The sequence below is a fragment of the Diabrotica undecimpunctata genome, chromosome 1 (assembly GCF_040954645.1).
Source record: "Diabrotica undecimpunctata isolate CICGRU chromosome 1, icDiaUnde3, whole genome shotgun sequence".
NCBI classification, from domain to species: domain Eukaryota; kingdom Metazoa; phylum Arthropoda; class Insecta; order Coleoptera; family Chrysomelidae; genus Diabrotica; species Diabrotica undecimpunctata.
This window is the reverse complement of record NC_092803.1, coordinates 127,921,186-127,947,663: the sequence shown is the minus strand read 5'-3', so window position 1 is coordinate 127,947,663 and position 26,478 is coordinate 127,921,186. Positions and strand designations below refer to the sequence as shown.

The window sequence follows — 26,478 nt, the reverse complement described above, 5'->3', positions numbered from 1 at the left end:
CAAATAAAAACAGACAAAGTTGAAATGGAACATGGAAATTAAAAATATAACAAAGAGAGATAGAAATGAAACAATATAGTGAAAAACAAGCAAATCCCAGATTTTTTTAAATATGCCTAAAGATTTATTCATTAAAAGCATTTACATCTGAGAACGGCTACATTTTCGGTACCATACAGATTGCATGTATATGTGTACAAGTCATCTGCAGAAACATACAGTAATCTATCGTAAATGCAACATCTTAGGCTTGATTCACGGATCTAATAATATAAACTACAAAACCCTGACACAGATTTACAAAAAATGACTCATATACACCCGCAAAAAAATTTAAAAATATCAATACTTTTATTTAATAGGTCAAAAACAAAACCCATTGACAAAATAAACAAACAATACAGAGGCATACCACGTCACGTACAGATAATCCTTCTTCAGAATACAAATTGAATTAAAAATGATTATATAAATTCCAATTTAGTTTGCTCACGCTTTAGTTGTTTTGGGGTCGTTACAATGAAGGTAAGAGTGCTTTTCCTTTCAATATACTTCAGTAGTGTTTTTCTATAACAAGAAAGTCTACAGTTTTGTCTTTACTCGACAAGGAAATACGGAAAAGTGCAGTGACTATTACATTCAAATTGAAATTTATTAAGTATGTAACTATAAAATAAACGGTATATTCAATTTTGTCAATGACGTGAACGAGAATAATTTAAAGAGCTTAGAAAACATGTTTATTGATGTATTTTGTGTATCTTATAAGTCAATATCCCCTATCTTCTTTCAAGCCAAATTAGACTTTTTTTAATTTCTATTGAAATTTGTAAGCTTTTTATAGGGGTCGCTAAAGCTTTTCCACAAAAATAATTCAAACTAAAGAATTTTTTATTACTAGCAATTTTATTTAAAACGAAAGCTTTTAGATGTTTTGCTAAAGATACTGAACGGAGAATTTCAAGCGAATTTATTATTTTATGTACTTAATTTTATTTTCAGAATTTAATTTAATCGAAAACTTTTATTGGACATTATTTACCTTATAATATTACTAAAACTGACAAAGCTTATGTAGGTATAAAGATAATACATTAATTTCAACAAAATTATTTCTTCTTCAAGTTCCGCTCCTATCGGAGATTGGAAATCATTCTGGCAATTATAATTTTGTTGGTTACACGCCTGAATAGTTCAATTGAACTGCATCCAAACCATTCACGGAGATTGAGTAGCCACGAGATTTTATGTCTTCCTACGCTTCTTCTGCCCTTGATTTTTCCCTGCCCCAAGTATTCCAATTTCATGATTTTATGGAATTTAAAACTTCGCATTGTTTTCCTAGTTGTTATGATGTATATGATATTTTCAAAATACGTCGGTAACACCACATTTCGAATGCTTCTAGGTTTTTACTGTTGGATTTTTTAAGTGTCCAAGCTTCAACACCATACAAAAGGGTAGAGAAAATATAACATCGAAGCATTCTTATTCGGGGGGATATATTGATATCGCTATTACAAAAAAGTTTTCTCATTCTATTAAAAGTTGACCGTGCAATTTCAATGCGGCATCTTATTTCTTTTGTCTGATCAGTATCTTCTGTGATCCATGCTTCAATGTATTTGTACAAAGATATTTGTTCAATTTCTATATTATCTAGTACTAGCTTAACTTTGATGTTTTGAGCTTTTGTAAATACCATGAACTTGGTTTTCTTCAAATTTATTTTTAGTCTATAATCGTTGCAATATATATTTAGTTGTTCAGCAAGGTGTTGCGGTTCTTCTAGTGTTCCTGCTAGAAGAACGGTGTCGTCAGCATATCTTATGTTTTAAGTGTCTCACCGTTTATTATAAGGCCCTCACTGACCTCGGCAAGCGCTAATTCTGAGATGGCTTCACTGTACAAATTAAATAACAAGGGTGATAAAATACACCCTTGGCGGACCCCACGGCGAATCTGGACATCCTCGGTCAGTTCATTTTCAACTTTCACTTTTGCTGTTTGGTTCCAATAGAGGTTACATATGATTCTAATGTCTCTACTGTCTATGTTTTTATTTAATAAAATTTTTTTAAGCCGATTATGCTGCACTCTGTAAAATGCCTTCTCAAAATCAATGAAACAAGCATATACTTCCTGATTTATATCTAAGCATCTCTGAGAAAGAACACTTACTGCAAACAGTGCATCTCGTGTTCCCAGTCCTTTTCTAAATCCCATTTGTGTATTACTTATGCCTTCATCTAATTTCTTATGTATTCTAGTGTGCATTACTTTTAAAAACGATTTCAAGACATGACTCATTAAGGCTATGGTGCGATGTTCATTGCACTCCTTTGCATTGGCTTTTTTGGGTAGCAGTATAAATGTTGATTGGAGCCATTCTTTAGGTATTATACCTATTCTATATATGGTATTGAATAGATTCAAAAGAAGATCAATAGATTCAGTATTCACAATTTTGAGTAATTTGATAGAAACTTCATCAGACCCGGGAGATTTACCACCTTTAGCTTGTTTCATTGCATATTCAATTTCTTCTCGTATAATGTCAGGCCCATTATCATCCTTAAATTCTTTTGGTGCTTCTGTTCTCTCTTTATCTTCAAAAAACTGTGCTATATATTGTGCCCATCTCTGCATTATTTGGTTTATATCTGTTATAAGTGCACCACTTTCATCTCTTAGTTGCCTAGTTTGAAGTGTTTTTCTCATTCCTGTTAATTCTTTAATTCTTTTATGCATGTTAAAAAAGTCATATTTTTTCTCAATTTCCTCTAGTTCTTGGCACTGCTCATGTAACATTCTCTCCTTAGCTTCTTTTATTCTCTTTTTAATTAATCGATCAGTTTCATTATATTTAATTGGATTTTTTGTTTTAAATGATTTTCTTCAAAATTAATTATAATTTACTTAAATCATGAATAATAAAAATGTTCTCATAAAAATTGTTCATCTGCAGCAATATGGATAAACTCATCTACCTGCTACCTGGTGCATCTAACTCGTGAACAAAAGTTCTTCTTTTTGATAAATCCTTATCATACTTTTTGATTTCAACTCTTTCATATTTAATTCTAAACATGCTAGCAATATCGAATTTAACATAGGGAATATTTACTTATAAGATACAAGAAATACATCAATAACATGTTTTTAAAGCTCATTGAAATTATTCTCCTTCACGCCATGTACAAAATTAAATAAACCGTTTTTCCTACTGAATTTTAAATTTATGATGTCACAAATCCAACATTTTAACGTATTCATGTACTTCAAAATCTTCTTCCATGACGAGTTTGTCGGTGAAAAATTATGGTGATAAAACAATTTATCTTGTATTGCAAGACATGTTTCCAGTTTACTAATTATGTCATTTTGTAAATTTTGACATTTTGAGATATTTTCATAGTCAGCATAAAGCCGTACTTCTAACTTTGTTTTTTTAAATATCATTAATAATTACTAGGAAGTGTTAGGCTAATAATAGACTTTTGTGGTACTCCATTTTTTGCTTAGAGGATTTTCTAGTAAGAATTTGAAATTCTTACTGGTAAGGTCCTATTAGTTACAAAAATTTTGATAAACAGTAAACAGTTTCCTCGGGTACTCCATTTATATGTCTTTGAAATGTTCTGTTCCCTTGTCGTATTAAAAGCATTTTTTAAATTAAAAAATATTGTTGTGCATTTTATATCAGTTGCAAATGATTCCAGTAGGTATATCGCCTTTAAGTTCAATAATGATTTTAACCTTTAATCGATTCTGTTTTACTAAGTTGTTACAATCACTAATTTGTTTTTTCAAATTTCCAATTTTTTCCCATTTCTTCTTCTTCTAATATTAGAAGCTACAACCCGTTGTCAGTCTTGACCTGCTTGATAATGTTCTTCTCTGCCCTGTCAGATACTTTTCCTTTGCCACGCCTGATGTTCATGGTTTTAAGATCTTCCTCTACATCGTCTATCCACTTCTTACGGGGTCTGCCTCTTGTCCGATTTCCTTGGGGTTTCAATCTCTGGATTACTTTTATATCTTGATTATCTGCCATTCTTTATAAGTGGCCAAGCTAGTTAAGTCTTTGTGACTTTACAAATCCAGTGATATCTGCGCTGTGCAATAATTCATTCAGCTCATAGTTTATTTTAATTCTCCACAAACTATTGCTAAAATGGGGTGGTCCAAATATATTTTTTAATATTTTGCGCTCAGATATTCTCAATTGATTTTCATCAGTGGTTGAAAGGGTCCACGTTTTACATCCACATGTCACCACTCGTGTAAATACTGATTTGTAGATTCTAAGCGTAGACTCACGATTGAGTAACTTACTTGTCATAGAGTCTTTGTATGCACTTATTACCGCTAAGATTTCGTGCTGGTATTTCTTGACTGACGTTGTTGTGCCCTTAACACCCATCTATTTCGGCTTATTACGGCAACATCTTTAGCATATATGTACATATTTGAGTAGATCTTGTATTAATACATCCGATCATATCTAGTTTTTTGAAAATAGCTTCCAAAATTAAATTAAAAAATGTTGTTGATAAGACTTTAATTGAATCACCTTGTCTAACTCTATTTTTAATATCAAATGCCTTTGTCAGAGTTCCATCTATTCTAACCATGGCGAAAAAGTTAGTTAAACTTTTCCAAAGTTTAACTAACTCTTTCGGTATTTCTGGCAATTGATAGTTGTTTTATTATTTTTTGTCTATCTACTCCATCAAACGACTGGTTGAAATTGATATATAAGTTGTAAATTATTATGTTACATTTAGCAGATTTTTCATGTATAACACTTAACATACATATTTGGTCTATAATCTGTAACCACATTGGTATTCACCAATTATTTCTTCCAAAAATGATTCAAAGCGGCTGTATATAATTCCTGATAATACCTTATAGGTGACATTTAACACTGTTATCATCATCATCATCATCATCATCATCACGAAAGGGTTCGACAACCCTTTTTGGGTCTTGGCCTGTTCCAGGATTCTTCTCCATTTTGATCTGTTTCGTGCTTTTTTTCTCCAGTTTTTTATTTTTAAGGTTGTTATATCATTTTCTATTTGTTCTTAGTATCTCAGTTTCGGTCTTCCTCTTGTTTTTTTTCCTACTAGCATCTGTTTGAATATTTTGTTTGGTATTTCGCCTTCTTCCATTCTTTCTACATGTCCTATCCAACGCAGCCGTCCTATTTTAATGAATGTTATAATATCTGGATCCTCGTATATTTTGTATAGTTCAGAGTTGTATCTTCTTCACCATATTCCATTTTCTTTTGTGCCCTTATATATGTGTCGCAAGATTTTTCTTTCGAAGGTGGATAACAACGTTTCCTCTCTTTTAGTGAGTGTCCAGGTTTCTGAGCCATATGTGAGTACCGGTCTTATTAGGGTTTTATATATTTGGCATTTTGTTTTTCTTGCGACGTTATCTGATCTTAGTTGCCTAATTAAGCCGTGGTAACATTTATTTGCAAAAAATATTTGCCTCTTCACTTCCTCCGTAACGTTATTATCAGACGTGACTAGAGATCCCAACTATATAAAGTTTTTTACTCCCTCTATGTTGTATTCTCCTATTGTTATATTTTGTGGCTGCCTTATTTCTGCGTTTTTACTTACCTGCATATATTTTGTTTTGGTCTGATTGATTTTAAGACCACTATTTTGTGCAGCTCGTTCTATTTGGTTGTATGCCTCAATCATTTCTCTTCTTGATCTTGCGATTATGTCAACATCATCTGCAAATGCTAGTATTTGCACGCTTTTAATAATAATTGTTCCTCGTGTATTGACTGTTGTGTCCCTCAGTATTTTCTCGAGTACGATGTTGAACAAGATGCATGATAGAGCGTCTCCCTGGCGTAGTCCCTTTTTCACATCCATTGTTTCCGTTAATTCATTTTGTATCCGGATTCTACTCTCTACTTTTAGAGATTCTTTTATCAGTTCTATTAGTTGTGTTGGTATATTAAATTCTTTCATTGCTTTTATTAAGAATTCTTGGTTTATATTGTCATATGCGCTTTCAAAGTCTATGATGAGATGATGTGTGTCGATGTTATACTCACTTGTTTTTTCGAGGATCTGTCGCAGAACAAATATCTGGTCTATTGTTGACTTCTGTCTACAGAAGCCACTTTGGTATTTGCCAACTATTTTTTCAGCGTGTGGTCTAAGTCTTTCATAAATGACGTTGGACATTATTTTGTATGCTGCATTCAGCAGCGTGATACCACGGTAGTTTCCACATTTTAACTGATTTCCTTTTTTATGTAATGGTACAATAATACCGCTATTTCACTCCGTTGGTAGCTGGTTATTCGACCATATCTTTGTTATCAATTTATGTATTGTTTTTTGTAGTGCGTCTCCTCCTTCCTTCAGTAACTCCGATGCTATTTGATCCGATCCCGATGCTTTATTGTTCTTTAATTTGTCTACTGCTGCTCTAATCTCGGCTATTGTTGGTGGAGTCTTTTCTCTGTCGTCTGCTTGGTCTAATGGTATGTTAGGGTTCATCTCTCTCCGATGTCCTTCAAACTTTTTCGTAAAATGTTCTGTTCATCTACTTAGTATCTCTTGCTGTTCTGTCAATATATTACCTTCCTTATCTTTACACATCGTTGTTCTCGGTTTGAAGTCTTTTCTGCTTTTGTTTAGTCTCTGATAAAATTTTCTTGTCTCTGTTGATTTACTTAGTTTTTATAATTCTTGAAGTTCTTTGTTCATATATTCTCTCTTTTTTCTTCGGTGAGTTTTCTTTTCTTCTTTGCGTAGTCGTTTATATTCTTCCTCTGCTTGTCGGGTTCTGTCCCCTGTTGCATCAGTAAATATGCTCTGTTTTTGTGTCTGTTATCATCTGACATTCTTCATCAAACCAGTCATTCGTTCTTGTTCTTCTTTCTCTACCTTCTAGACCTAGTACTTCTTTAACTGCCTCTTTTATGGTGTCTATGCATTCTTCTCACTCCTTATTTAGATTTTCATGTGTTATTCTGTTTTCTAGTTTGTTGTTTATCGTTTCTTTATACTCTTTATTTTTGTTTGTTTCTTTGAGTCCTTCTATCTTGTATCCTTCATGTTTAGAGCCTCTTTCCTTTTTGATGTTTGAAATTCTAGCCCTTACCCTACTTTCGACCAGATAGTGATCAGAATCCGCTATTTAACACTGTTATGCCCTCTAATCTTCGCAGAGTCGTTTGTCTCCACCCTTGTACATGAGAAATATGATTACTGCTTTCCAATCCTCTAAAATGACTTATAGTATTCATTTGTGGCAGATTTGTTTATGGATACGCTTCCATAGCACATGTGCTTTGTTATTTTTCAGATGTTTTTTTTTTATTAACTTTAATTAAAAGTACAATCTATCCAAAAATAAAGAATAATAAGTAAGTTGTTTGTTTATATAGTGTGTAGGAGACTCCTCCAGTGGAGAGTTCCTTTTCTTTATTTAGCAACTGTAAATGTTACTAAATGATTATGAATAGTTTAATTAAAAAGTATGTAAATTAAAAGCAATAAAATACTAAAACACAATTACAACCATATACTACATAATTAAGGTAGAATTTAAAATAAAGTTGGTTTTGATTAAACATGAAATGTGTTTGGTAGATCATTTAGTTTAAAACGTTTCAGTCTACGTACTTCATTATTGTCATCAAATAACCGCTTCGCGAGTATATTAGGATGCACTTTTATCCGTTCACCATATCTGACCCTATAACTTGTCACAATTTCTTTTAATAAAGGCACTTTCAGATATTTTTCTATAGACCAGGATGTAATATTAAATAAAGCATTTATTATAGACCTTAACAGTTTATTCTGGAAGCGTTGGAGGATTGCATGATTCTAATCGCTAGCGGTGTCTCATAGCTGAATACCCTATGGGCCTGAGGATCGCCTTTTATATAAGCAGTTTGTTATCCAATGTTAATTTCGAGTTTCGTATCAACCAGTACATATGTCTAAATTTAATGCCCAGTTGTTTTCTTTTGGTAAAGACGTGCTTCAACCAGGTTAGTCGTTTGTCTAGATGGATATCTAAATATTTTGTGTCTTTTGCCTTACTTAATTGCTTGGCATTGAATGTGACTGGAGTGCATTTAGCTCGTTTCATTGTGAAGGTTACATATTATGATGACTTGATCTCATTGACTTTAATTCGCCATTTTTTTTAGCCAAGTTGAAACAGAAACAGAAATGTGAAACATCAGAACATTAGTGAACATCAGAAATAAAATAGGTTCTAGTAGGCTTCGTTGTGAAACACCTGCTTTGATAAAGTGGAGCTAAGTGTATTCATCGTGCTGCTTTACCAAAAAGTATCTATCTTCTTCTTTTTCTTCTTCCTTCTTCCTTCTTGTATGTATGTATGCCTTAAAGCCTGTTTCTTCTTCAATATTAGCCTCCTAAATTCTTTAAATTATCACACCATCTTTTTCTTGGTCTGTCAATACTTCTTCGTCCATTTGGTGACTTATCTCGTGCTATTCGTACTATCCTATCTTCTGCCATTCTACTAATGTGTTCGATCCACTCCTGTTTCCGTTTTTGTTATCCATTGTTAATATAGGTCTAATTGCTGCTTTATAGATTCTTGTTTTTGTGTCTTGTCTTAGGTGTTTGTTCTTCCAGATTGTGTCATTAAGAGATCCCGCCGCTTTACTTGCTTTTAAGCTTTGTTGTTGTACTTCTTGTTCAATATCGCCGTAACTAGTTATATCTATTCCCAGATATCTAAACCTTGCTTCATGCTTTATTACTTTCCCATCACTTTCGATTTTATATCGTAGTGGGTATTTAGATGTCATACATTTGTTTTTTTCTGCTGATATTGTAGCATTTGAAAATTCTTTGGATATGTATTGAACTCCCTCGTATTTGTTAAATATCAAAGAATAATTTTAGTGTATTTCTGTTTCCTTTCGTACAAGTTAAAACACCGAATTCTTCCAATTCATCTTAACGTCTCCGAATAAAATAAACCATTTTTAGAGTTGTTTATATTTCACAAGATGCGTATTTTGTCGGTATTCTTTGATCGAAGCCTCTTTTAGGATATTCTGCGTTTCAAATAAATATTCCAGTTTATACGTTTTGTTTATACCAAGATTGTGCGAATGAATTTTAAAGATAATTTTGTCATTCTTACTTGAGTCGCTGTAAAAGTCAGTCGGCTTAGGTCTGGATCCAAATTTATTCGTCAAATTTGTAAAGTTTTCTGTTTTTGCCCTTTTTCATGGAAATCTTCGTCTTACGTTATGGAAAGTGATTTGAGTGGCGGTTGATGGTGGCAGTTTAATGTGTATGCAGTCTAGTTCTACCTGTTCCTGTTTTTTAAGAGGCAGAGTCCAAAGTTTTGTGTTCAGTGCCGGCTTCGGCCTCAAATGGTCGGTCCAATTCGCAGTGTGAGATGCAGTCCTTTTGTTCGTGTGTTCGTGTCCAGAGAGTTCAACTCCAGTTTCCAACCTCAGGAATTTAAAGTTATAAAGTGAAATCCGAGTAACTTTTTGTGTATGAATTTCAAAGTAAGGTAGACATTTTTTTTTAATAACAATAATTGCTTTCATACAGGATACAAATTGATATATTTAAAGTTTCAAATTTTATGGTTTAACTTTAGCTGTCATTTTAATTGTTGTTTTAAATTTAATGTTAACTTATGACAGCTCGTTTTATTATTTTTGATATTAATTTGTTTTGTTTAAAAAAAAGGGTTAGCCTCCATGTAATAATAGTTTTGAAAGTTTTTTGTGGCGTTTTCCAGTTGTAAACAGATGGGACATATTATGTAAGTCTTTTTTATATTTTATTTTGGTATAAACCCATGTAATTTGTGTTATTATTTTTTTAACTGTTTGTGGTAAGACACAATAAATGTTAAATTTTTTTTAACATTTTGTTTATTTTTTTTTAACTAACCCTTTTTTTGAGGTTCATTTGAAAAAGATATGTTCTGCATTTCTAATAATTATTTCCCTAGTTACAACTAGTTGTTGTAATAGTTATAATTAGGCACCTCGAAGTGGCGTCCTTTTTAAATTACTAGAGGTGTTTCCTGTTTCCTTTCTGTATTTTGTTTTATTTGTCCCAAGAGATTTATGACCTTTTGTTTCATATTTTTGTAGTTACCCCAATCCAAACCCCTTGTCATTTACTTATCCACGACCCCAGATCTCCTAACAAACCCTGAGTGCCGTCCGCATACGTTTCGATTATTTTGCTTGCCCTATCTCCTCCCCAACAATTTCTGTCCCCAATTTTCAACCCCATAATCTTACCCTACGGTAGGCAAAATAAATTCGTTACAATATTATTATCATATTGTATTTCTTAGCTGTTGTATTGAAAATATGTGTTAATCTTTGGAGCTCGTCTTCTGTCTCGGCGAATAATGCGGCGTTGTCTGCATAACATAATATTTAGATTTCTTTGTTCCCCATTCCGTAACCATGACGTTTACGTACTGCTTCTATTATTTTAGGAGTGGAAAGAAAAGATATGGCAATTATTTTTTTATCTTAAAAAGTAGGCTTTCATGTCGAACTTTATCGAAGGCTTAACTGATGTTTAGGAAGGCGGCTGAGAGGTGGGATTTACTTTACAGCGTGTAGGAGATTTTTTTTTGCTATTCTGTGCACCTGTTTGATTGTCCCATGCTTTAACCTGAAACCAAATTGGTGGTCCGGAATAAATTTAGTTTTTTTTGAATCTAGATTTAGGTTTTGATCTAGAGACAATCTTTTTTAGAGTCTAGAGTATGTGCCATGGCATAAGTGTTAAGGTTTATTTTCCTGTCGCCAATACTTTGTTTAGGAGCATGAACTGTTGAGTTCGTCTTAATCTTTGTTCAGTTTTCTAGGGCTCAGAGTATTTTGGTGTTTTTTTTTTCTTGAAGAGTAACATTTTTAATAAAAATTTAACCAGTACTAGTTTGTGATATGACCCTGTATTTGGCGATATTAAAGCATTATGTTGTACCATAAAGTTAGAAAATTACTCACTTCGAAAACTACTTTACAGTAAGTCTGCCAGCTCACTCATCCATAAAGCCGACATATATTTAATAAAGATACTAATTCAGCATTCTCTCCATGCACCTTTAACTGGCTTGTTCGGGAGTTTCAGTCTAGAATTCTATAGGTAATCAATTTAATAAATTTTAACATATTTATATAGATTTGTGTAAGCAGTGAAATCTCTTTCTTAATCATACTTTTTGTAACCACTAAAAAAATTATTGCGGATTATTTAAATTGTGATATCAATTCTGTTGATCTGTATTTGTGCAGTGTGTGTATGTGTTTTAATTGTTTTAAATCGTTCTTTATTCTAATTTATTTTTTTTTACTTTCTTTTTATCTTTATTCCAAACCTGGAATTGTTTGTATTGGAAAATTTATTGAACATTAACAAAAAAATTAAAAATAATGTGTCCTTGTCTTATTCCCAACTCTTTTGCTGTTTTTGCTGCAATATTGGCACACTATCAACGAGGTTGCGCATACGGACATAGACATAAGCTCTTTCTTCTTTTGTATTAACTTATGGCTTACATAAGAATGAATTTGCCATTACAGTTCTTAGTATTAATCTAATCTTGTTCTGGGCGATATGAAATAATATTGTTTGTAAGATATTGTTCTGAAGCTATTTTCTAGTGGCATCCTAATTCAATTCTCTATTTGTACAAGAAAATGGCCACACTTTAACTTTAAAATAAGTTTATTTCACGTTTCGATTTCCACTTCAGGAATCGTTCCCAAAATATAAACCGAAGTAGAAATCTAAACGTCAAATAAATTTTAAAGTAAAATCGTGACTCATTTCCAGTAAAGATAGCAAATTTTTGTAAGATCTTAACCAATTAAGTATATTCGTGTTAGTAATAATATTAGTTAAAGACAAATAGCATAACAAAGGACATTAAACTTTTCTATAACCGGGGTAACAGCCGAGCATTATTTCACAAACTCAAAAATTACCTCAAATGATATGATTAAATTATTGCTTAAAAATTTGTATTTCTCTTTTGTTACTATTTTGTAATAAAACCATTTTGATATCAGTACTGTAGACCAGCACGAAGCTTTATATTTGTGCTGGTCTACAGTACTGATAACATTACAAAAATCTAATACCGTCATTATGTTTGATTACTTTACTCCGTTTGGAGTACCAGAAACTGAATTCACTACGAATTTTAACCTTGATGAACGGCATGTGAAATGCAATTTTTAGATTTGCTTGCCGAGTAATCTATCAAGCTGTTTGCTTTGCAAGTTTTAGAAGGCACAGTGGTAAAAATTTGAATTCGGTTTCGCCAGGTAGAAATCGTTTGATTTCTCTTTTTGTTTTTAGATGGCATAGTTACGTCCGTATATAGTTATTTTAATAACTATTGTCTAGGACGGGAAAGATTTTTATTTGGATTCAGAACAGTGGCTATACCGCTCTGAAGAGACCTAAAGAGGTCGAAATATGTATAAGCGGCTTGTCGCTGCCCTGTATCGAAACAAAAATCTAATAACGTCATTATGTTTTATTACTTTACTCCGTTTGGAGTACCAGACACTGAATTCACTACGAATTTTGACCATGATGAACAGCATGTGGAATGCAATTTTTAGATTCCATTGCCGAGTAATTTATCAAGCTGTTTGCCTTGCAAGTTTTACAAGGCACAGTGGTAAAAATTTGAATTCGGTTTCGCCAGGTAGAAATCGTTTGATTTCTCTTTTTGTTTTTATTTGTGAAATAATTGAAAGAAAAACTGCCTTCAAGTTTATATGAACCACCTGTTATAGTTCGGAAATTTTTAATAAGCAACAAACAAATTCCTGGTTAGTATATAAAATAAAAGAATAGTTAACGAATCAAAATATTTTATTTCCTCAGGATTCTTTCAAACCGAAATTACTACAGGTGGTCAGAAGAAATAAAAAACCAAAAATATTGTAAATTTAATCTCACTAAACATATTTGGGGAATATGCAAAACTTACTATGATAACTATATTAAACGTAACGATTACAGTGACGCAGCAGTTTTAGAAACAGAGCAAGAAGCATTAAATACTGCTGCTCCTGCAATTTGAAAAAAAAGTATGCGGTAATGTTAAAAGTTCATAAAATGTTGATCCATTCATCATTTACAATCCAAATAAAGATACCAGCGTCAGTAATTATAAGTATGGATCTAATGCTTGATTATACCCTAATAGTTTTTTCCTTTTTACCCTAATACATTTTTATTTTCTCTATTAAAAAATTTTTGTGTGTTATTGTTATTATTTTATAAGTAAATATTTACCACAACGATTACTATAATTTAGAAAAAATATGATTTCTAATTTTCTTCTATTTTTGCAGTAAAATACAGTGCTTCAAATATTGGAGAATTCGCTATTATCTTAATCATCACAGCGGACCGTTGAATTCAAAACTTTCATCCCTAAACCAAAAAGGCGCAATTTCGTGAAATATAGTGTAGTTAGAATGAATGCTTGCAATCTCCATTATTAATATTTTCATGGTCGCTCTGTTACGTTTAGGATCAAATTCAAGTTATCCATGCGATGATTAACACATCTTACGTCTCGAAGTGAATCCTCTGTCCCTGTGGAGCTTTAAGCCTCTAGGGTATCGAACGTACTATGATTTCGAGGATATATCAGTTTCCCCTTACGAAAGGGTTAAAACTAGCGTCATAGTGTATTAAGCGATCTAATAGTGAATCTTTAAATTTTGAAAATCCTGAAAGCAATGTTTAGTATTTAACCAGGAAATATATTTAACTAATGATCAACTATTTAAACGAAGAAATAAAGAAACTAGCCAGTTAAAATAGTAAAAAATGCCTCCAGCCATATTTCTAAAATAAAAATATCATGTTGTTCCATCCGAGCAAAAAAAATGTTTGGACCCCTAGACCCAAACATAAACTAAAAAAAACTTAAAACGTGTTTTTTCTATTTTTGGCGATATATTTGGTTCTAATCATAGTGGAAACTCACTATTTTTTTAATTTGTAGGATATTTTATTGTCTTCATCATGGTATTTTTTATAAAATGTTTGACAGGTAATTCAAATTTTTGAGATTTTTAATCTCGATCGTCACTTCAATATATATATATATATATATATATATATATATATATATATATATATATATATATATATATATATATATATATATATATATATATATATATATATATATATATATATATATATATATGAATATATTATTATTGTCAGTATCGGCCGAACCTTCAATCCGAACGCATACTAAGTGTAAAAGTTCCAGAAAAACCGCAAAAACTAAGGTCCAGACGGTAAATAAGAGCGCGAAAACGACATCCGCGTGTGTCAACGGTCGCGAGCCTAGAAATAGCGAGCACGCGAACGGTACCACGGGAAACGGGACGCGTTCTGGTATCTAGGACCACCAGAAAGAAGAAATGCAAAACTGTCACGTGGAGGTATAGTGTAAGGTACCAAAACTGACAGCTTAGCATCCACCGAAACGGGCGTGGCACTAGCCGGTCTATAAATCCTGACAAACCTTGTTGAAAAATAAGGGGGCAACCATTATTGAAAAATAAGGGGGCAAGGAGTTGTAGACACTAGTGCTTACCTGGAGCTCATCGCCGTAGAGCTCTATCGAACCGATACTAAAGTGAACACACAGGTAAAGCTACACATACACAATCACACATCATTACACACTACACATAACACACATCACAACCCCTTCTACTCGAGACATTCAAGAGGAAAAAGTCACTGCTTGCATACTTATTCTATGGTTGAATGTGAGTAGAAACAACACACACACATATCCTACTCCCACACACACATCCAGACCTATTCCTACAAATTCATACACTTACTAAACACACACACTAACACAAATACATACATTCACTAATCACACACCAACACAATACACACATTTACAAATTACACATACAATCATGCCACGAAGACGTAGAACACCCTCACCCATGCCACAAAGACCCTCACCTCCCAAACCTGTCGACAGATCCTTTATAGAGGAAGGATGGCACACTGATTCAGATAGCCAATCCGTGTCCTCCAACACATCCCAAGTGTCTGTCACAATTGACGGACACGAACCTAAGTCGCCGGAGGAGTGGAAACAGGCCATTCTAGGAGTCTGTGCCCAAAATCCTAAGGCGACTACCAATCACCTTATGCCAATCCTACAAAAAGTCGATACAGAAATCCCAAAACACCCACATAGAGACCCAGAAAGGGTCAAGAAACTCTTCCAGGATATCCTCATGACTGCCTTTCCCGGAACCCAATTTCCCCCCCCCCCCCCGCTCACCTACCCTTACCACCCCTCCCACCCCCTCTCCACCCAAACCAACCACACCTATACCTCCCCCTACCCCCCCTACCCCACCTACCCCACCCACACCACCCAAAACCAAACAACCTACACCGAAAACAACAAAGCACACACACATGTATTACATAACCTTAATTCCTATCAAATATTCCAGCCAACGAAAACTCTATAGAATCCTAAAATTCCAAAAACTCCTAGACAACATCCCATTTGACCTGGAAATGGACTCATCCGAAAACCAGGCCATCCTCTACACCACAGGCCCGATTCCCAACTTGAAAAAGTGGGAAAAAGACTTCAGAGCCCATACAGAATACAGTCACATTTCCATTTCCCCAGACAAACCCTCAGAGTACATAGACGAAAGCAAAATCACACCTAGAACACTTTCCACCCCGCAAAAAACACAAAACACACAAAAAGACACACAAAAAGACACACACGCAGACCAATACCAATCCACACCTTCCACTTCAAAAGCAGACATCCCATTCCGCAATCCACCCACCCTTAATCTCACTACACACTACACTGAACACACTCAACACACACCTACATCAACACAAGACATCACAGCAGCACAAACTCCACCTACACCACCACCCATACACACACCTGAACAATCTCCAGTCATATCCCAACAAACCATCCCACAATTCCACATTCCTATCACTCAGCAACCTCCCACCTCATATAACTACAGAATCGAGGAAATCCCCTCAGATATCTGTCAGCAGAGGCCACTTTTCAGACTAATCAAAGACCTCAATCTCATCCCAAGTTTGGACTCCATAAAAGTCCTCCCGTCACAGCAGGCAGCCTCCCTGCGAACCACTAAAATTATTGATATACACGACATCACGGCAAAACTCCGAAAAGCCGCAAAAGATAATAAAATCTTACTTTCTGCTCGTCCAGTTAGCAAATCCCACAATCCACCACCCGCTCCTAAAAATTCGTCTATTTATCAATTCATAATAGCCGGCGTCAATAAAAACTTGTCCATTAAAAATATCGAGGATAACTTATCCGAGACTAATTTTCCTTTTACAAAAGTGATTCGCATTATTGCCCGTTCTACTAATCAACCTACCTCATATATTAGAGTTTTTACAAACTCTGAAATTAAGTTCGCTGATGCACTCTCGGGTGGTATCAAGATCGAGGGCGAACGGCTTAATTGCGAGATTCCGAGATCTGGCAATTCCGTCCCAATCCGATCTAAATATTGCTCGAGATGCTGCAAAAGCGGACACTTCCATAATGAATGTCCCGAAAAATCGAACATATGTCCGTACTGCGGACTAAATCACAGATCCTCTGCTTGCCCCCAGATATCTGCCCCCAAATGCCCGAACTGTAGTGGCCCTCATCCCGCCTTTTCACCTAGATGTCCGCACAGAAATATTTTCCCAAATAACTATGATCAAACCCAACCATTATACACTCCTAAACAAATTCCATACTATGAACTAACCTCCGATATGAAATCCCTCATTCACTTTGTATCCATGACCCTTTTTAACGTCTTCCCTGAAAAGAGAAGCGCAACCATCCGCACAATTAACCAAATCACCAATGCCTTATATGGATACGCCATAACAACATCCCACTTCAACAACCGAATCAACCAAACCTTCACACAACTCCGATACTAAACACATCCACACTATACACACAAACACAAATACATACATTTACTAATTTACACAAAGCTTTACAAAACAGCTCACAGTCAAACATTTCAAACAAAATTCACCCTACTTATCATTTACAAACACACACATCATACATGTGAGCACCACACACACTCCTTCAGAGTCGAATAAATCTAACAAGGACAGGGGGAGATTGGTTTTCTGTGGTTTCCCAATCTCATTGCACAATGATACCTGATCCTAGGTGAGGACACAGCCACAGCTATCCTCCACGCGATTTCAAAACAACCTTAATAAAAGGCCAAAACAAAGTTCTGAAAGAACCGTTTTTTTCCATGGAACTTGTACTTCGTAACGGGCTTGGATCCTGGACGGTGGACAGCAGCTTCAGCGGCCACCTGCCACCTGTTTCTTCCTTCTCGTCGGTCGTGGACGTACCCCTCTGATGCAACACTCCTGTCCTTTAGCGGCGGCACCCAGTCTAGGACCTCACAAAGTCACACCATGCTGAAAAGCACCAATTTTAATTATTAACCATCCTTGAAGAAGCATAAAGCTTAAAACAAGGTTAAAACGTGCGTAGTTAGTTAGTTAGTTATTATTATTGTTTGAGTGTCAAATTATCCCCATGATGTTTTTTTAGATTTTTATGGGCGGGGTATCACGGGTCAGCATAACAAAAAATTATTTTTGGTCTAGTCGGTCTAAAAAAATTTTAGGGCGTCATGACCAACAACGAAAAATCATTTTTTATTAATTTTTCGGTCTTTCTTTTTTTAATTTAAAAATCTTGTTTTTTGTTATTTAGTCTATATGTATATATATATATATATATATATATATATATATATATATATATATATATATATATATATATATATATATATATTATATATATGTAAACTTAAAAAGGGATAAGTCTCGATCATCGAAGTAAAACACTTGTGTGGTAATTTAAATTTGTTTAAAATTGTGTTTAATTAAAATTTTAATACGAAAAAATACGATGTCGTAGGCAATAAAAAACCCTATAAACTGAAAAAAAAGTTTTACAATGATTTGAACTAAAAAAAAAACGAAAAAACAGATTTTAATTTTTTTTGAGGTTATGTTTTGGTCTAGGAGTCTAACAATTTTTTTTGGTCTAGTATTTTTGATGTAGAACCACATGGTATTTTTATTTTTGGAATATTCCAAGGGGAATGTTACTACATATATTAACCGGTTAGACCGAAAATCATGGAGAGAATCTGACACTCAACCAAAAATTTATTTATTTTTTTTGAGAAGCGTTCGAGACAGTTTTGTAAACCAATTTTAAAAATTTCAAAATCTTTAAAAAATTTGAGTTTCTCAACAATTTTGTAAAAAATACCATGATGTAGACAATAAAATATACTACAAATTGAAAAAATGAATTAGTTTCTACCATGATTAGAACCGAAGACATCGTCAAAAAACAAAAAAACACGTTTTAATTTTTTTGAGTTATGTTTATTTTTAAATATCTCTGGAGGCATTGTTTACTAATCAGCTAGGCCCTTTGTTATATTAAGTTAGATTAGTAAATAACGACGTTCATATTTTAAGAAACGAAGTTTTAAATGGGAACACTCTGTACATACATAGGGAATTTTTATTAAACTATACACTATTTTTTACGGAAAATTAGACAATGCAATGAAATACAGTTTATTTCGTAGAAAAAATGTATACTGGAATTCCAAAATTTTTGTAGTTATCCTGATTAACTAACAATAATTTTAAAATATGGCTTGTTACTCCAGTATTCAGATACGAAAATGCTATTGAACCTCCAAAAATCACACGAACAAGCTGAAGTTTGCCGAGAACATTAATTTTTTGACTTTTCAAAAGATGCAAAAAAGTTTACCACTTCTACCACTGGGCTTCCCCTAAAACCACCCTCATAGGGGGTAAAAGCGCAAAAAAATCGATTTACCAAGAATCTGTAAGCCGATTTTCTTAAAATGCCTTGATTTTTTGCTTAGTAATATTTTCACTTATTTTCCATTAAATATTTAGCCCCATCTGAAAATAGGATTTCCTTTTAATACAGAAAGATGTTTTTAAAATTTTTACTCCATAAACTTTGTAAAATGAAAATTTGTAAATGTATTGCTTGATAATTAAGTATAGGTTCTATCTACTCTCTACTTCAAAGTTGACCCTGTGTCGAAGGGTGCTTCTACTATGGTGGTAGGTGGTAGGAAGGCCTTCTTATATTTAACATAGTCTTTAGTGATTATTATGCAATCGGAAGGTTTTATCTACTATTTAATCCCAGTGAATATGGATGAATAACCCAGATTAGTCTAATTGAATACAACTTTTATCATTTTTACTGGCTTCAATTTTCTCACCCTTTCTATAACCTCATTGGCATTTGTACAATTTAAATAAATCATACCAGCTATTCTAAAAGTTCATTTAAAGTTCTAAGTTTCCCCTACCTGTTTCTACGGACTTAATTCCTTTTGGAACAAAACATCGCATCGGTCGTTCGTATGCCTGCGGGCATATTCATTCCAAGGTACGCAGATACTTAATGAAAAATAAAGCCCTAGAGTAATACAATAGGATGCCGAAGTAAATTGTTTTCTAGTTTTCCTTCGCCATATGATGTTCGACAGGTGTAATTAACGGAAATATTCACAAGCTTAAAAATACAGAGTGATTCAAGCAATACGGAATGTTTAAAATGAAGATATTTAAGACAAAAATAAAAAAATCATATATGTTTAAGAATATTTTAAGATTTTTTTTAATATGATATCCTTTTTGAAATGTAAAACTAACTATTATTTAACTGTTTATGTAGTTTTTGATTTAGTTTTGGGTAGCTTACCTTTTTAGTCGATTTGTTAAGTCATTTGTTAGTTCATTTTTAGATTTCTCCGTTTTCATTTATACTGTTCTACATTGAAAATGCCCATTGGAACACTCAGTTAATTTAAATATATTTTAATAGTCTTTTGAAAATAAAATAGAAACATATAGTCTATTAATTCTTTAAATTTTCCTTAATTGGAGTAGTCCCTGTCCTTAAAATTCAGTAATGATTCGGAGCCCCCCTAAAGGACATGCACTCCTTTATTCTGTAATGTATCCTTTAAATGCGGTAATCGATGTCTTCTTGCGGTATATCTGTCAAAAAATTCTAAATCTTATTCCGAAGGTACCGCAAATCATTTTCAATTAGCAGAGACGTCTGATGATCCTGCTGATTCCTGCATTAAAGAACGGTGGTGTTATTTTGACAGTAACAGCTACTCTCTTGCTGAGCCTGGCAATATCTTACTGGAAAATAGAAATATAACCCTAAGCGTTCATGTTATTTTTCTCCAGAAATACTTAAGAAGACCTACTTTTAATGTTATGTCACCCCAAATCATAAGGTAAGCGCTATCTTACGTTCCACGCAAAAGTAGATCTGAAGTGAAACAGAATACGATCCGGTTCCATTCCTGATCCAGCTGGCCCGTTGTTTGCAGCACTGAAGTCTTGCTTTCATATATATTTTGGTTAACATTAAAATAAAGCATTGTCGGCAGGATTAAAGACCAAAAAAACCTTATTATTTAGTAAATTGATCTCATTGTGAGTTATTGACCTAAAACAGTCGGCCATTGATTGCCAATTGATCTAATGGTACTGAAGCAGCCTCTAATAGCATTTATTCTTATTAGGCGTTCTTCACAGTCACTGGTTCTGCAAATTGATCCGGTACCTCTAAAAACATCGCATAACAGTAGACCCATTTCTATTACATCTATTATAAATTTTCCTAGGAGTATTTGTATAATTTTAAAATTAACTTAATTGGTGAAAATTACAAAGTCGACATACACAAAACGTTAAAAAATGGCAATTAAGTATCCAGAATAAAACTTACAAACTTTTAAAGAATTGCAATAATAAACAGTGATTTTTTTATACGTTAACATTATTCATTAGATTCCTTTTTAGATTGTTAGTAAACTTTAATTATTTAATGCATTATATGAACCCAGTTCATTACCAAAAAATTAACGGGATTCTCTAGCATATTTTTGAAGTTATATATTCAAAATTTCTACTTTCATTAGTTTATTTTTTTATTTTTAACCAATTAAACTTTCTTTCTATTGCTAAATTTTACCTTCAGCAGTTATCGTTTTGTTATTGTTTAGTTTTTCAACATCCATCTTCTAAACACTTAAAGTGTACATAACTTGTACATAACGTGTTAAATAGTCTAAACGAATGGTTTATGTACTGCAGTTTAATTGCAGTATTCATTATCTGATATTTCTCATAATATGCCCTAAGTATTAAAGTCCGTTCTTTACGAATTCTCTATTACCGCAAGCTATAACGAATTGAAGACATTCGATACTTCCAGCTACTTCAATCTTCTTTTCCTGATTCTTCTTTATGGGCCACATTTCAGCGTCGTACACCAAAACAGGTCTCACCGCACTCTTTTGTATCGTTCCTTTCAGCTCTTTCCTGATTTTTCGATCACAGAATACCCTGCTTATTCACTGCCAGTTTAGCCAAACAGTCTGTATCCTACGGATAATTTCTCTATCTAGTGTTCCATTTTCCGTTATGTAGGAGCCAAAGTATTTAAATTCTCCTACTCGTCCCAGTTTTTATCCTAGCAATTATATGTCCTCAATCATTCCCCTTTCTCCTAACCACATATATTCTGTTTATGACCTGCTAAGCTTAAGTCCTCCCTCTGCAATAGCCCTTCTCCAACACTCCAACTTCTTTTTTAACATTTCTTTGCTCTCCACTACTGAGACGATACTATCAGCAAAAAGCATTGACCAAGGAGCCCCCTTCCTTATTTTCTCTGTCACTACATCCACCATACGACTAAACAGGTAGGTACTCAGTGAAGAGCCTTGATGCAAACCAGCCGTCACTGGAAAACTTTCGGCCAATCCGACACAGGTTTTTACTTTGGTGAACGCTCCCTCATACATATCCCTCACGAGCCTTACTTACTTTTACGTAGGAACCCATTTCTTTCTTATACATCTTAATAGCTCTTGCCTAAGAACTCTCAAGATCTATAAATAAGAAATGTAGCTCCCTTTTCTTCTCGCCGTATTTCTCACGCCGCAAACAAGGCATCTGTTGTCCTCCTTTCTGGCATAAACCCAAACTGTTCTTCACCTATCAATGTCTACTTAACCGTTCTACAGTTCTCTCCCAAATTTTCATTGTGTGCGACATAACCTTATCCCTTTTATAGTTCTTACAGTTCTGAATGCACCCTTTATCTTTATATAATGATACCATCACACTCTCTCTCCATGCATTGGGCATCCTTTCTTCCTTATATGTTCTACTCATAATTTGCCACAAAATATCAACCCCTTCCTCTCCCGGAGTCTTCCAAACCTCCACAGGTATTTCATCAGGTCCTACTTGCGTTTTAACAAATAAACGAATTTATCCTATTTAACGCCTCGACAACTTCATCTTTTGTTGTCAATATTTCTCATTTGGGATCCCGCATTCTCTGTCTCTCCTCGGGCGTTCTTCATTTATCAACTTTCTAAAGTACTCATACCATATTTGCTTTATTTCAACATCGGTTCTTAACACTCTTCCACTTGCACTTTTAATATGTCGCATGTGGGTTAAGTCTTTTGATGACTTGTCTCTTGCTTTAACAATGCTATTATAACCTTTTTAATTCCTTGTTAGATACCAATCTAGCATTTTTCTTCTCTCTAACCTTCTGTTGCACTTTATGGTTCTACCACCAAGGTTCTTTGTCTCTACAAGTCCCTCTCTTCACCCCTTACTCTTTAATATATATCATCATCATCAATTAGCCTATATTTGTTCACTGCTGAACGTAGGCTTCCCGTAAAATTTTTCACCTATTTCTGTCTTGAGCTTCTTGCATCCAGTTTGTGGTGATACGCTTGATATCATCCGTCCATCTAGTCGGTGGTCGTCCTCTGCTTCGATATGTCTCTTGCCTTGGTCGCCATTCCAGAATCTTTCTGATCCATTTATCATCCGTTAATCTGGCAACATGTCCGGCTCAAGCCTATTTAGCCATGGCTATTTTCTCAACTGCATCTGTGACTTCTGTTCTTCTTCTTATTTCTGGGTTTGGTACCTTATCTCTGATGGCAATACCTAGTATTGATCTTTCATCTTGAAATAAAAAAATAATAATAATATATATATATATATATATATATATATATATATATATATATATATATATATACATATATATATATATATATATATATATATATATATATATATATATATATATATATATATTTATATATATATATATATATATATATATATATATATATATATATATTTATATATATATATATATATATATATATATATATATATATATATATATATATATATATATATATATATATATAACCCTGCTTACTTTGTTTTCATCTAGGATGAAAATATCTAGTCAAGTTAATATCTGTGCCATTGGATTTTCGTGGGTTGGTCACTTGGGAAGCCCCGTGGTTTATTAGTGATCTTCTTCCCATGCTGAATCTTGGATTCCAAGAGTTATGACCGCGTTTCCACATGGTTCCCATATTTCTGATGGAAAGCTGTACTAAATATATCCATAAGAATTTTTATTGCTGTGCTAGTCAAAGCCTTGGTAGTTATCCAACAGGGAGTACCATGTAAACGTGAGGTTGACATTAAAATAAGAGAGGCTAAATAATAAATTCACTTAATAAATTTACAAAATATTATTATTTAAACGACAAAAAACTTCATGAAAAAATATTTGTTTTGGTAGTATTTTAAGTATTTTTGTGAATAACATACCGTTGACACACTTTATATTAGATTTTTACTCTCGTTTTAATTTATATTTAAAACTTTAGAAACCATTATGGAATAACAAATATATGTAACTTATCGTATGTTTCAGATATTACTGTTTATAATACTTGGCATAAGTGGAATATTGTGCGAAGTACCGCCGCCATACCCATCAAGAGGATTTAGACCAAGTCCGCAACTATCGCTGCCTCAGAGAACATACGGTGTACCCAATGTCCAACCTGCCAAACAACTTTCGACAAAATACGGCCCACCTCCAAGTAACGCCGAACCTTTAGACCCAGCGTACCGAAATAATCTGCCTCCAATCAAATTAACACAAGATAGCCGATACAGAACTATCCCTGACAGTGTTTGGTTTAATAAAGGTAATTTAGCTCAAAGACCGCTACCAACCAGATACGGTGTACCTGATATAGATGTTCAAAACAATGTTCAATCAGTTCCACAAACAATTTATGGTGTACCAAAACAAGTTGATAACTCTGCTCAATTTGGTCCCTTCTTAGCTCAGCCTCAGAGAAACTACGGAGCCCCAGATAGAGCGGTGGTGGATGCAGCTACTTTGGAAGAGGTTAGGGAGTTAAAACAACTTTTACAAAAAATAGAAGCGCAAAGAATTATTCAACAAAATATTGCTCAGTATTTAGCTCCACAAGTATCCAGACAACCAGACAATAGATTCGTACAAAACCTACCAACACAAAATAATGCTAAATTTAGAAGTTCACTTACTGATCAATATTTACCGATAAAAGAACCAGAAAATTTTAGAAAATTTGTGTCACCTACTACTGGTTTTAATGTTCAACAAGAGGGTAGAAACCTTGATCAAAATCCTAGTAATCAAAACAATGTAAATACGGCCTTTGTTCGGGGAGATCAAGGCAACCCTGCAGGCAAGTACATTCCTCCCACCCAAAATCTACCAAACCAAGGAAATCAAGAAAATGCGGATCCTTCATCAGTATCCCCCAACTTTGCAAAAAACCCAACCAATTCTTGGAACAACCTTGACTTACCAAATCCTGGGGATGCTCAATCAAATAATAATTTTCCTAATTCAGTGCCCTTTCCTAATCCTAACATTGATGTACAAAAAGTTGAAGTGACACAATTTGGAAACCGAGATAATAATGGTCGTGTAAGACCTACTACTAGACCTCAAAACAATAATGGAAACGGCAATGATGATCAAGTAAATAATAGATACATTCCTCCTACTATTGAGAGTCCTGTTCAGAGAAATCCGACACCAACTACTCAGAGACCTTTTGTTACTTCGTCTTCTGGATTTGATTATCCAATGGAACAGGTAACTGTAGATAATTAGTACGTAGTTAAGTATGTAATATTCTAGTAGTTCACGTATTTTTAAAAGATTATTAAAATTATTAGAGGAAATCATATAGACTATCGCAAAACTTAAAATAAGAAAGATTTTTTATAAGATGTAATATTTATTTAATATTGGAATAGAGAGCGGGCAGTAACGGTACAAGTCTAACTTTACAAAGAGAAAACAAGGTTTTATTAAGAGTCATAATTGCAAAAACATCGACTAAGTACATTCAAAGTTATTATACAAAGCAAAATCTTGAGTGTAAAAGCAATGAATATGTATTTTTTGTAAAAGCGAAAGAAGTAACTATTCCTTTCACGGATAACGGAAAACAGAGTTATTTGCAAAATTTTATTTTAAAAGTGGCGACGAACAATAACAATTCATGAGAGCACTCTTTGCTCATTATTTGTAGAAAAATTTATTTCAAAGGATTTAATTCTAAAATAAACAAAAATTGAGACATTATCTAAAAATATAGAAATATTCGGGAAATAAAAACTAAATATAATTATTCATTGTAGGACCCTAATACAGAGAGCCCAAATGTTTCTGTCGCTACAGCCGTTGCAGCTCCTCAAGATGGACAACAATTTTTTTTATTACAACCGGATGGAACCTACCAAAGAATAATAGTACAGAAAAGAGAAGGTGGGAGTCAAAAAGATAATATCTATGGGGCAAATTATGTCTTACAAAACGTTAGAACTGACCCAAACATTGTTTACGCTCCTTTAATTAGTTTAGTTGGAAGATAAAATTGATAGGTACTTTTATTATACTGTGTGATATGTATATATTAAGAAATATATTTCTATTTAGATAACAAACGTTTTATTAATTTGTGTACGTGTGTTGTGGTAAATAATTTATGAAGAAGCTTATAGTTAATACCTACTACAATTAAAAACAATTAATGTTACACGATTAAATATCCATTTAAGACAAGACGGATACTTAAAAATATATAACGTAGGTAATAAATAAATAGGTATAGTTTGTTCATAACTATATTTTTATCTACGAAAATTTCTTGTACAACATCCTGAACTTTTTCAATGTGATTTTGTTGTGTTGCTATGGTGTTGCTGTGTTTCCCAATTCTAGTTTTTGACTCAATTGGTAATTTATACACCACATATTATGCAACACCTAATACCTTAAATATACATCATCTAGGCAAACCCC

General features: G+C 33.5%; 1 protein-coding gene across 1 annotated transcript; it reads left to right on the top strand.

Annotated features, from left to right (window-relative positions):
- The first annotated feature begins 489 nt into the window (after positions 1 to 489).
- LOC140440189 (uncharacterized) lies at positions 490 to 26,120 on the top strand. The gene is made up of 3 exons (XM_072530521.1): positions 490 to 525; positions 24,037 to 25,263; positions 25,815 to 26,120. The coding sequence occupies exons 1-3, from the start codon at positions 520 to 522 to the stop codon at positions 26,046 to 26,048; spliced, it is 1,467 nt and encodes a 488-aa protein (XP_072386622.1). The 5' UTR covers positions 490 to 519; the 3' UTR covers positions 26,049 to 26,120.
- The last annotated feature ends 358 nt before the right edge of the window (positions 26,121 to 26,478 follow it).

Excerpts from the sequence above, each read along its gene's own strand:
- LOC140440189 (XM_072530521.1), top strand. Across the intron at positions 25,264-25,814 it reads TTGATTATCCAATGGAACAG|GACCCTAATACAGAGAGCCC; the intron begins GTAACTGTAGAT and ends TATTCATTGTAG.